Genomic DNA, 12,035 nt, shown 5'->3' with positions numbered 1-12,035 from the left:
CCACCATTTACTGAAAGTAACATTATCTTTTTACCAATCTTCACATGTCTTTTCAGTTTTATTGAGAAATAACTGACATACATCAGTATATATATTTAAAGTGTATAGCATGATGGTTTGATTTACATATAATGGGAAATGATTATCACAGTGTTTAGTTAACATTCATCATTTCATGTAGATAAAATAAAAAAAAAATTCCTTGTGGTGAGAACTCGTAGGATCTACTCTATTAATTTTCCTATGTACCATATGGTAATGGTAACTATAGTCATTATTTTGTACTAGTATTTATCTTATGGCTGGAAGCTTATGCATTTTGATTACCTTTCTCAAATTCTTCGTCCTCCTCCCTTCCGACACCATCTCTGGTAACCACAAATCTGAACCCTTTTTTTCTATGAGTTTTTTTTTTTTTTTTTAATTAGATTCCACATAAAGTGAGGTCATACAGTATTTGTCTTTCTCTGATATATTTCACTTAGAAAAATGCCTTCAAGATTCATCTGTGTTTTTGGGAATGTTAGGATTTTCTCATTTTTATGGCTGAATAATATACCGTTGTGTATCTATATATCTATATCTAGATCCAGATATAGACACACATCACAGCTTCTTTATCCATTCATCTATTGGGGATGCTTAGGTTGTGTTCATGTCTTGGCTATTGTGAATAATTTTACTATGAGCATGGTAATTCAGATTTTTTTCCAATTGTTGTTTTCACTTCCTTTGGATATATTCACAGAAGTAGAATGACTAGATCATATGGTAGTTCTAGTTTTTAATTTTTTGAGGAATCACCACACTGTTTTTCATGGTGGCAGTAACAATTTACATTTCCACCAACATTGTATAAGGGTTCCCAACCGCCATTTATTATTTCTCTTTTTCCTGTGTGTGATGGCTATTCTTAGGTGTGGATTGATGTCTATTGTGGTTTTAATTTGCATTTCCCTAATGACTAGAAATGTTGAGTGTCTTTTCATGCGCCTGTTGGTGGCTGGTAATTTTTAAAATACCATTTTACATTTTATAAAACGGAAATTCAGAAAAGTAAGACAACCTGCTAACTTTTAATACATGACAGGACTAGGGTTGGGACCCAAATATATATAACTTGAAAGCCTATTTTTTTGCATTTCACACACACACACGCTTTCATATTCTAAAGACTATTCTGTATCCTCCTTTTTCACTTAAAAATAGTATAATAATTAATTCCCTGCCATTAACTCTTCACGAAGAGTTTAATTGCCTCAAAGCAGCCCATTCTAAGGGTATTTTTCATGTTGATAGAGTTTACGTTGTTTTCATTTTGATGTGCACCTTTTTATTCACTCAGAACCAAATCATTGCAAAAGATAATGTGTGAAGGCTGGATCAGTTAGACTGAGATCTAGAGTGGAAGTCAGGCAGAACTGGGGAGTGCGGACGCTGTGGTCAGCGTTCACCACTGCGGGTTGCATCCCTGAAAACCACTCATTAAGCAAATGAAGACAAAGACCGGCTTGTAGCCAGCTGCTGTTCAGATTAAGATGTTTAATATAAAATTCCAGATGTGCTTCTTACCCTCCATGTTGTTGAGGTCTCTGTGTGTGTCTTAACCAGTTTCTGACTTCTCTGACGGTACGCTGTGCTGCTCTTGACGCAGTATTTCTCCATTTCCCTTTACTTTGATTTTTATATCCCAGGAAGCTGTTTGGTATTTCTTTTCCCAGAGAATTAAATGATCACCCTCTTTCAAGTTCTGAAAAACTTTCCTGTGAACCACTGAATCCCAATTAGAGAATTTGTAAACACGTTTCCTAGAGACTACCTGTTTAATCCCACGTTTAAGCTGTGTCGTGTAAAACAACTTGTTCAATAGAATTTTATCCGCCTGGTTACCTCCATGTAAGCTGCTTGAAGAGATAAATATTCTCTAAAGAAGCATGAGATATGGATAAAGAACTTTCACATGTATATCAGATATTCTGAACAGCTAATTAAATATCAATTCTTTATCATTTTTTTTCTTGAGCACTTTTACTATATATAACTGGTATTATAGTAGACACTGGGCATAGAGTAGAGAAAAGAAATACAAACTGTCCCTGCCCCCAGGGAGCATAATATCTGGTGGAAGAGGCACCTAAAAATAAGTACACATATTGTGTTTACTATAATTGTGTGCAGCACAGTACATCCTGATATTCTTTTATAATTTATAAACATAGTAATAATAGTGTTTCTTCTATAAAATTTTGTCGTATTTTGTTCCCATTCATTCTTTAGCTGAGTTTCAAGCTTCAATTTAAGATGTTTGTCCATTGGTTTGACAACAGTCTTTGGGCTTAAAAAAAATCCTGAAGCAAAATGGAACTCTGTGATTTTGCTTATTTACTGGTCCCATATTCGTTTAATGATACTTTACTTAAAGGGAAATTTCTCAGTGTCTTTCCTGCTTCCATGGAATTACTCTTGGGCCAGTCAGGAAATTCTTGGGTTCCTAAGAAGAAAATGTATGCCTGACACAGGCTGTGCTCAACCTCACAGATCGTGAAAGTGCGTGTCAGTTGCGCCAGTAAATCTTCCCTCTCTTACCGCAGGTCCAAGGATCTCATAAAGGAGGCCATCCTTGACAATGACTTTATGAAGAACTTGGAGCTGTCACAGATCCAAGAGATTGTGGATTGTATGTACCCAGTGGAGTACGGCAAAGACAGCTGCATCATCAAAGAAGGAGATGTGGGGTCACTGGTGTATGTCATGGAAGGTATGCTTTGTAACCACGTTCCCCTGACATTCAAATATTCTCTTTTCATCTTATCAGCCTGCACACAGATGGCAGTGCATTACATGAGACAATTCCATTTTTCTTTTTTGTTGTTGTTGAGAAACAGTTTGAAAAGAGGGAGAACACTGTTTAGACACAGAAGTTGATTAATCATTTGAAGTGTTTGTGTTTAGAATTATTAAAATGAAAATCTAGTCTTTTTTCAGACATGGGGAAAGGATAACATGAAAGAAAACGTTGCTATTTATTGCCCTACTTAAGACCACACACTGTCAGATCACTGAGCAAACTCAAAGCTTCAATGGAAGCTCAAGTCTATTGGAAGTATTTTTGGTCAGATAATCAAAGTATCTTCAGCTCCACTTTTACCTCCCAGTAAGCTTTTTGCTATGTTGCTTCTATAAAAAGAGAATGTTTTCAGTGTCTCCTATGTGTCTGATAGAGGTGGATCATAAAGGTTGGGTAGTGTATTAACTTCATGATTATTAAGAGTGGTAGCTTGTTTCATAAGTCTTGCACAAACTAAGATAGAAACTGCTTATAAAAACTGAGGCATGCACTGTATAAATATGTTTTATGCTTCTGTATATTTTCACATTATAAATTTTTTAAACTGAAATTTATAATGGCATGTTTTCCTTTTGGGGGATGAAAAAGCCTGAAATCATGAATGAATCAGCTGAGAAGAAAGTGAGTTCAACGATGTCTATAGGAGAAGACAGTCGGCTTAGAAAGATCACAAATCGATTTATTTGGCGGCAGTTAGTGTTTTACAAAGCATTTGTGCTGGTGTCCTGGAACTGCCGGTTTTACAGGTCATTCGGAAGAGAGGTGTATTTGGCCAAGTCAATTCTCTGTTTCACCCAGCTTATGAAAAAGGAGATTCTCTTTCTTTCTGGCCATGGTTCTCCACTGGTGATGAATCTGTCCCCCAGGGACATTTGGTGATGTTCAGAGACATCTGGTTGTCACACGTTGGGTAAGGGTGGGCATGAAGGAGGCTCCTGGTGTCTAGTAGGCAAAGAACAGGGGTGCTAATCAACAGGCAATGCGTGGCCCACAACCAAGCATGCCCTGTCCTTAGTGCCTGTGCTGAGAAATCTTGCTTTCTACCTTCTTTGCAGGACTGTTATGAAGTTACTATGAGTAAGTTGTGTGGCTATATAATGTAAAGTGTAAAACATTGTAGAGTAACAATCAATATTATTTCTATTAAATACTTGAGAGTGTGTAAAAAAGGTTCTTTCTACATTCGTCATTCACCTTTTAATTTTTCTTTGTGATTCTTTCTTGACATACTGAAATCAGGCATTTGATATTTATTAATTTCTATCACTTTTTATTTATAATTTTCAGCTTTGTGTCAGTGTTACAAAGTTTCTCCCCACGCCAAAAGGATGTAAATGTTTGTTAGGCTTTCCTCTGACAAAAACAAAGTATGGGAAACAAAAACACAAACAATATGTACTTGGCAGAGAATTGCAGGGAAAGGAGGTGAACTTATAGGGAAAGGGTGGATGTGGGTAGTGAGCAGGAGCAATGAGAGAAGTGGAAGAAATATATAGAGGCCAAGTGGAGACTATAAATATAGAGGCGAATGTTAAGAACTATTAACATTTAGAAACCAAGTTTAAAGCCTTTCTGAGATGATATTATATCAATAGTTTCATATTATTTGATTACTTATGTATTTTATTGACCAGGCACATTTTTAAGAACACAGATATTGTATAAAGCAGAGTGTACTTTACTTCAGTCATTTTAAATACTCATTGATATCCCAACAAAGGTCCATCTAGTCAAAGCTGTGGTTTTTCCAGTAGTCATATATGGATGTGAGAGTTGGAGTATAAAGAAAGCTGACTATTGAAGTCTTGATGCTTTTGAACTGTGGTGTTCAATAAGACTCTTGAGAGTCCCTTGGACTGCGAGGAGATCCACCTAGTCAACCTATAAAGGAAATAAGCCCTGAATATTCATTGGAAGGACTGATACTGAAGTTGAAACTCCAATACTTTGGCCAGCTGATGCAAAGAACTGACTCATTGGAAAAGACCCTGATGCTGGGAAAGATTGCAGGCGGGAGGAGAAGGGGATGACAGAGGATGAAGTGGTTGGATGGCATCAGTGACATGATGGACATGAGTTTGAGTAGGCTTAGGGAGTTAGTGCGGAGAAGGTGATGGCACCTTACTCCAGTACTCTTGCCTGGAAAATTCCATGGACGGAGGAGCCTGGTAGGCTGCAGTCCATGGGGTCACAAAGAGTTGGACATGACTGAGCAACTTCCCTTTCACTTTTCACTTTAATGCATTGGAGAAGGAAATGGCAACCCACTCCAGTATTCTTGCCTGGAGAATCCCAGGGATGGGGGAGCCTGGTGGGCTGCCATCTATGGGGTCACACAGAGTCGGACATGACTGAAGCCACTTAGCAACAGTAGCAGGGAGTTGGTGATGGACAGGGAAGCCTGGCATGCTGCAGTCCATGGGATTACAAAGAGTCAGACATGACTGAGTGACTGAACTGAACTGATTGAATTCCATTCTAGAAATGAGTAGTTTGAAAACCTATATGTTCAGTTTTCCTCACACATTTTTTCTAAAAATTTCTGTTTAATTCATACTGTTTCTGTTTTCTAAGACTAACTTCAACTTTACTAACTATATTAGAAGGAGCTTGAAAATTGTACTTAATATTTGTTAGTTTTTAGAACTCAATGTCCTGCCGGGGACCAGCCCCGGCTGATCCAGGGTATTCGAAGGAGAGACGGCTAGGCGAGGGTCAGGGAACAACTGCTTAATTACACTTTAATTAAGGATACAAAGAGTAATAGAATAAGGATAGCTCAGTGAAGAAATTCAGTGGAGAAAAGAAGCTGAAATAAGGATAGCTCAGTAGGAAAATTCAGTGGAGAAAAGAAGCTGAGTGGCTTGGTTTACGCGGAAAATCAATATAACCCGTGACACCAGGTTAGCTCTGACCACGGAGGCCGCAGGCGCCCTCTCGAATAGCGGAAGGTGCCCCACCTTAGACACCTTCTCGAGTGGGTCTTAGAAGCCCAGGCAAATAAATGGTCGCAGAGGACATCCGCGCTCCAGATGGACGCTCAGCCGGAAGTTAAAGGGAAGAATGACATGGAGAGACCAAGTTTCAGTGAACAAGGCCCGCACTTTATTTTCCATAGTAGTTTTTATACCTTAAGGTATGCATAGAGGATAATGGGGGAAGGGGTGGAGTCATGCAAGGACAGCAGTTCCTGGTTCTAATCTAAGCCAGGCTTTCAAACTTATCATATGCAAAAGTTCAGGTGATTGACATCATCTTCTGGCCCGGAGGCCTGTTAACATTTTAAGAAACTTATTTTTCTCCAAAGGTGATTATTCCAAAGTCAGGCACCAGCCTTCCAAAAAGCATTGGACAAAGCTGCATTTTACATTTCTATACACCCATTATATCAATCAATACACTGCCAAGGACACAGTAGGTAAGGAGTATGGAGACTTAGCAGCAAACATTGGCCCAACAAGTGAAAAACCCTTCACCAATACAATTTCTAATCAATCTTTTAACTACTCAAAGGAATCTGTGTTTAGGCAGTTTAGAACATCTCCTGCCTCTCACAGTTGGGAGGCTCTGAACAATCACATGTGGCCGGAAAAACCCATTCAGGCAGGCTAGAGGATTTCCAAAGGAGTTTGTAGGTTGAAACACTGTCACATCCAGGAATTATTAACTGGAGCTGTAAGCTAACTCTCTTTTCAGAGAGAGGTAGTGGGGGACAGCCCCCCGTAAAGTCAGAGGTGTAGGTGAAAGCACAAAGCAGAAAGTAGGCAGACTCTGGTTTTGGGGGTAGATGCTCGAGAATTTCCAGGGGGACTCCTGAGGCTCGATCCCGCCTTTGCGTATGCCGAGCCTCCTTCCTCATGACCTTTGTCATGGGCGGAGTGCCTCACGCTGGCTCCCGGCAGTGATAGAATTCCAGTTGAGCTATTCCAGATCCTCACTCAATATGCAATATGCCGGCTCCCAGCAATGTCCAGCATATAGAGCATGCTTTTTCTAAACACTTTCTGTGTATAAAATTTATTCAATTCTCGAAGTGATCCTGTGAGGTAAGGGCTAGTATTTATTATCCCCTTTTATAGATGTGAAGACTGAGGCCCACCTGGTTTATAGTATAGTTAGGAGTGAACTCAAGTAATCTGGATTCAGAGCTCAAGCTCTTAATTATGGGACTCTGTATTGGTGATGGTTCTCCAGAGAAAAAGAGCCAATGGGATATATGTGTGTGTATATCCGGGTACTGAGAGAGAGGTTTATTTTAAGGAATTGACTTCCATGATTGTGGAGACTGGAAAGCCATTGGATTGCTGGCAGAATTCACCCTTCCTCCAGGTAGATCAGTCTTTTTTCCTGATAAGACTTCAACTGATTGGATGAAGTCTTATCAACATTAAGAAAGCAGTCTGCTTTAACTCAGAGACTACTAATTTAAATGTTAATTCCAGCAAAGAAGTACCTTCATAGAAATGTCTGGTTAATATTTGACCAAATATATCGGTATCATGGGCTTGCAAGTTGACCTATAAAATTAACCATCACAGGTCCATTCCTTGTCAACATGGCACCCGTACATATCTCCTTAAACTATACCAAAATATCCAAGTAAAGACAATAATAAGGTTATACTTCTGCCTAACATGATATAATAATCTTGTGTATAAAGAAAACAAACAAGCCATTTCCCCAGAAAAGGATGCAAAGTCCTTGGGTGGTGGTCATTTCTCCTCTCCTCAATACCCCATATCTCAAATATTTTGATGCAACGTTCAGTTCAGTTGCTCAATCGTGTCCAACTCTTTGCAACCCCATGGACGGTAGCATGCCAGGCTTCCTTGTCCATCACCAACTCCTGGAGCTTGCTCAAAGTCATATCCATCAAGTCAGTGATGTCATCTAACCATCTTACCCTCTGTTGTCCCCTTCTCCTCTTGCCTTCAATCTTTCCCAGCATCAGGGTCTTTTCCAATGAGTCAGATCTTCACATCAGGATACAACATTAAGAAAACTTAAATACTATGAAATAAAGTCAATACATCTTATGTTACACGATAATGGGATCTGCGAAGAAGGGCAACAAAAATTTTATGCACAAATGCACTCTGTCAAATATACACACGTAAATAAAAATATATTTATAACAAAGAAGAAATATCCATGGCAGGCTTCCCTAGGTAAATGTAAATACACTAATTTTTCCACATTTCATCAAGCTAATTTTAATATATTTTGTTTATCTTCTTTTTGCTGCTAGACTGACTACATAGCAAGTCATCTCAATTATGTTTTTAAAAACAGGGTTCTAAGTAGTGTATCAGTAGTCAAAGTCACACATTTTGCAATTATGGTGTTGGTTGCTTAAAGTTAAATTCACTAAATGACTGTGCTCTTATAACCTGATGTGAATCTGCCCCCAAGTTGTAATTCTAATCAATTCCATGTAATTTTGGCTTATTTTATGCCAATATTCTCATGTGAAAATAATTTAAAATAACAAATCTTGTAATTTAAATTTTTATAAGTTTTAATTGAGGAAATGTTTCATTGCTTAATTAGTTTTTTATCAACACATTTAATCTTCTCAAAATTTAGATGGCACTCTTCTTGATATAGATGGATTCTTTTTCATTTGTGAACATTATTAATATTTATAAACAGTATACCATAGCAACAATGGATGAAGAGACTAGAGGATCTTTCACAAACTTGCTTATTATCAAAACATTCAGAAAAACACTCAAGGAGTTTACATGGAAAACCATTCCAATTATTCCCGCCTCTCTTCAGTTAAATGAAGTTTTCTTCGTAAAATGCTTGTTTAACATGTGCCTTCAGTGATTTTTGTTTTAGCCTAGGTAGTGTCCCAAATATTATTGCATACCTAAATGCCAAATTTTCTCATCATTTTAACACAATAGTCATATGTTAAGACTTAACTAATTAGGATGACAGGGAAAAAATAATCTGGAAGTAGTGTAAATATATCATGTATTTTCAAGCAAAATGAGTTGTATAACTTTCAGATATTTATAGTTACTGGCTAGTGGAAGTTTTAATTTCAAGTTTTGTTTAGAATTATTTTAGTATTAGTTACTTAAGGTAGCAGTGGGTCAAATTGCTAAGGCTTGATTTATGTTTTAATCAAATTTCAAATATATAAATGACTTACAAAATAATTGAATACAGCTTATTTTCTTAAACCAATAGATTTTGGTCTTAATTATGGAGTAATATTTGTTAATATCTTTATATTCTTGCCCTCTTTTTTTCCATGAAGGTAAATTTCATCTTTGCTAAGTCACTTCAGTTGTCCAATTCTTTGCAACTCCGTGGACTATAGCCCACCAGGCTCCTCTGTCCCTGGGATACTCCCAGGAAAGAATACTCAAGTGGGTTGCAATTTCCTTCTCCAGGGGATGTTCCCAACCCAGGGACTGAACCTTATGTCTTCTGTACTGGCAGGTGGGTTCTTTACCACTAGCGCCACCCAGGAAGCCCAAAACTTCAACTACCGTCATCCAAAAGAAATTCTGATTTAGCAATTGAGAATTGGTAATGTAAAGCAAACACCTTCTTTGGGAATCTGATTTAATATTTTTGTATTGAAAAATGTGTAGTTTATATGCATTGAAGTGATGTGCTTAGAGATACTGCTTTTACAGATTTTCTGTGATCTTTCACTGTGGAAGTGCATAGATTACATGTTATTTTCTAAAAATGGCAAGTATCTGTTTAGTGTTCTTTGTTGGCTATTTTAAGTTAAACTTTTAAGCGAAACCATCAAGCTGTTTTAATTTTTATTTTGCAGAGTGCTTGTTAATGATAACAGCTTTTATTAAGTCCTTATATATGGCGTTGCCCTGATCCCTCTCTTATTAGTTCCTTCTTTCTTTTTACGAGCATAGCTATAATTTAGCTTAATCTTGGTCCACCGCTGAGCTTTTATTATTTAGGACTAGAGTCGGCCATGTATTGATACTCTCAAGGCTCTCTTTTTTCTGTCTACCATCAATAGTGTTGATTTTGTTTCTCTCACAGGTTTAAAAAATTTTTTTGTTTAAGAAGGAAAAATTTTTCAACTCATCATGCAGGTGATTTTTAGTAGGATTTTTTATGCTAATGCTAAGTGATCTGTGATTGTTGTTGTTTGGTCTGTAAGTTGTGTCTGACTCTTTGCAGCCCCATGAACTGCAGCACTCCAGGCTTCCCTGTCCTTCATTATCTCCCTGAGTTTGCTCAAATTCATGTCCATTGAGTCAGTGATGCCATCCAGCCATCTCATCCTCTGTCACCCGCTTCTCCTCTTGCCGTCAGTCTTTACCAGCATCAGGGTCTTTTCCAGTGAGTCGGCTCTTCACATCAGGTGGCCAGAGTATTGGAGCTTCAGCTTCAGGACCAGTCCTTCCAATGAATATTCAGCATTGATTTCCTTTAGAATTTGACTGGTTTGATCTTTTTACTGTCTAAGGGACTCACAAGAGTCTTCTCCAACACCACAATTCAGAAACATCAGTTCTTTGGCACTCAGCCTTCTTTCTGGTCCACCTCTCACATGCATACATGACTACTGGAAAAACCACAGCTTTGAGTATATAGACCTTTGTTGGCAGGGTAATGCCTCTGCTTTTTAATACACTGTCTAGGTTTGACATAGCTTTTCTTCCAAGGAGCAAGCGTCTTTCAATTTTGTGGCTGCAGTCACATCCACTCTCTAGATTCTGTTGTTAATTGCACTGAGATTTCCCTTTGTCTTCTGAAGACTGGTCTTCTGCTCCGCTTTGCAGTGAATTGGTTGATACCAGGTCTGCCTGTTAAGCTGATGTCCAGCATTATTTGTTCTTCAGTGTGAACATGGATCATGCTAGCCACTCACTATCAACAGTAAACTTAACTCAGTTTCATACTACAAGTTCTCTCCTGCTCCCCTACTCCTTCCTCTGAAACATTTTTCTGTTTTTATAATTAAATAACATATGAAAGCTGACATTCAAAGAGGGATTTTTTTTAATAAAATTGAACATTAGTTAAGAGCCTCACCATGTCAGTTGGCATTCAAAACACTATCCAAGAGTAAGAGGGAATTGAATGTATTTTCATATGAATTAGCACAACAAATTTAACACAAGAAACAGACCGTTTTATTCTCCAAAGTCAGGTGGTGCCTTTTGGCCTTATGAGTGCTTCATGTTCATCTGAAAGCTATCTTTAGGGTAGTTAAAATATCAATGCATTTAAAGTTATTTTTGCAGTCCCTTTACTAGATCAAGCTTATCATGTTAATGCTAAAGAACAAGCTTTTGTCCTGTGTTAAAAACAAGACAACAGACCCCAGATTCAGCCACTTATGCAGAGTCCCATGTCACTAAATTGAGACTCTTATAGTTTTGACTCTTAATTAGCACCAGTTAGGTCATCTATCAGGTAGGATCCTGCCATCCCTAAAAGGAAAATGACCTCGTCATAACCAATCCACTTTTTCTCCTCTAACGTAGCTTCCTTATTCCCGCTCCTTTATGCCTATAAAAATCTTTTATTTTGTACAGCTCCTTGAATTTCCTTTCTTAGCTGCTCAATTGAATACTGTCCAATTCATGAATTGTTAATTAAAACCAATAAGATATTTAAAATTTACTCAGTTGAATTTTGTTTCTTAACAACTACTTAAAAACAAAAGAAAATAAAATATATTTAGAAAAATGTTATAAGCAAAGAGGATTTTAAATTTTTAAGTGTGAATATTGAAATATATTTCAGTTATGAATTTAGTGGCAAAAACAGGGATCTAGGATAGTTAGATGTCCCACAGGGTATCATGTTTATTTTGGGGTGCCAAGCTTCCAAAAAGACTTGAATACACTTGAGTGAGTTCAGGAAGCATGACATTTATTTTTAGCGAGTGACATGTCTTGTATGGATGGATGGTTTAGGAGGAAATGATAACTGATTTTTAAAAGCTGAAAACAGTGTCACATGAAAAGGGAACTGGTCTTCATGAGTTTAGATGACCTGAGAAAATGCAAGTTATAGGGAAGTCTACACTGGGTCTTCTTGAGAGTGAATATTCTGCTGATTAATATGTTTCAGAAGTGAATGAAGCAGTCTGACGTCATGGCAAGAACACCATCTCAGGAGGCATTCTAGCAGTGATTAGAAGAAATCTGCTTGGAGAAATTTAGTGTGGGTAGAAGAGGAA

The 12,035-nt window shown here is 37.7% G+C and overlaps 1 protein-coding gene across 25 annotated transcripts in view; it reads left to right on the top strand.

Moving 5' to 3' along the window:
* The window catches only part of PRKG1 (protein kinase cGMP-dependent 1), a 1,681,227-nt gene that overhangs the window by 449,083 nt on the left and 1,220,109 nt on the right, over positions 1-12,035 (top strand). For all 25 annotated transcript variants that reach the window (XM_055561124.1, XM_055561106.1, XM_055561119.1 and 22 more), the window contains one exon: positions 2,592-2,758. In XM_055561124.1, coding sequence (XP_055417099.1) covers positions 2,592-2,758 — 167 coding nt within the window. The remainder of the gene's footprint in view (positions 1-2,591; positions 2,759-12,035) is intronic.

The sequence above is a fragment of the Bubalus kerabau genome, chromosome 22 (genome assembly GCF_029407905.1).
Source record: "Bubalus kerabau isolate K-KA32 ecotype Philippines breed swamp buffalo chromosome 22, PCC_UOA_SB_1v2, whole genome shotgun sequence".
NCBI classification, from domain to species: Eukaryota; Metazoa; Chordata; class Mammalia; order Artiodactyla; family Bovidae; genus Bubalus; species Bubalus kerabau.
This window is presented reverse-complemented; position numbering and strand designations above follow the sequence as displayed.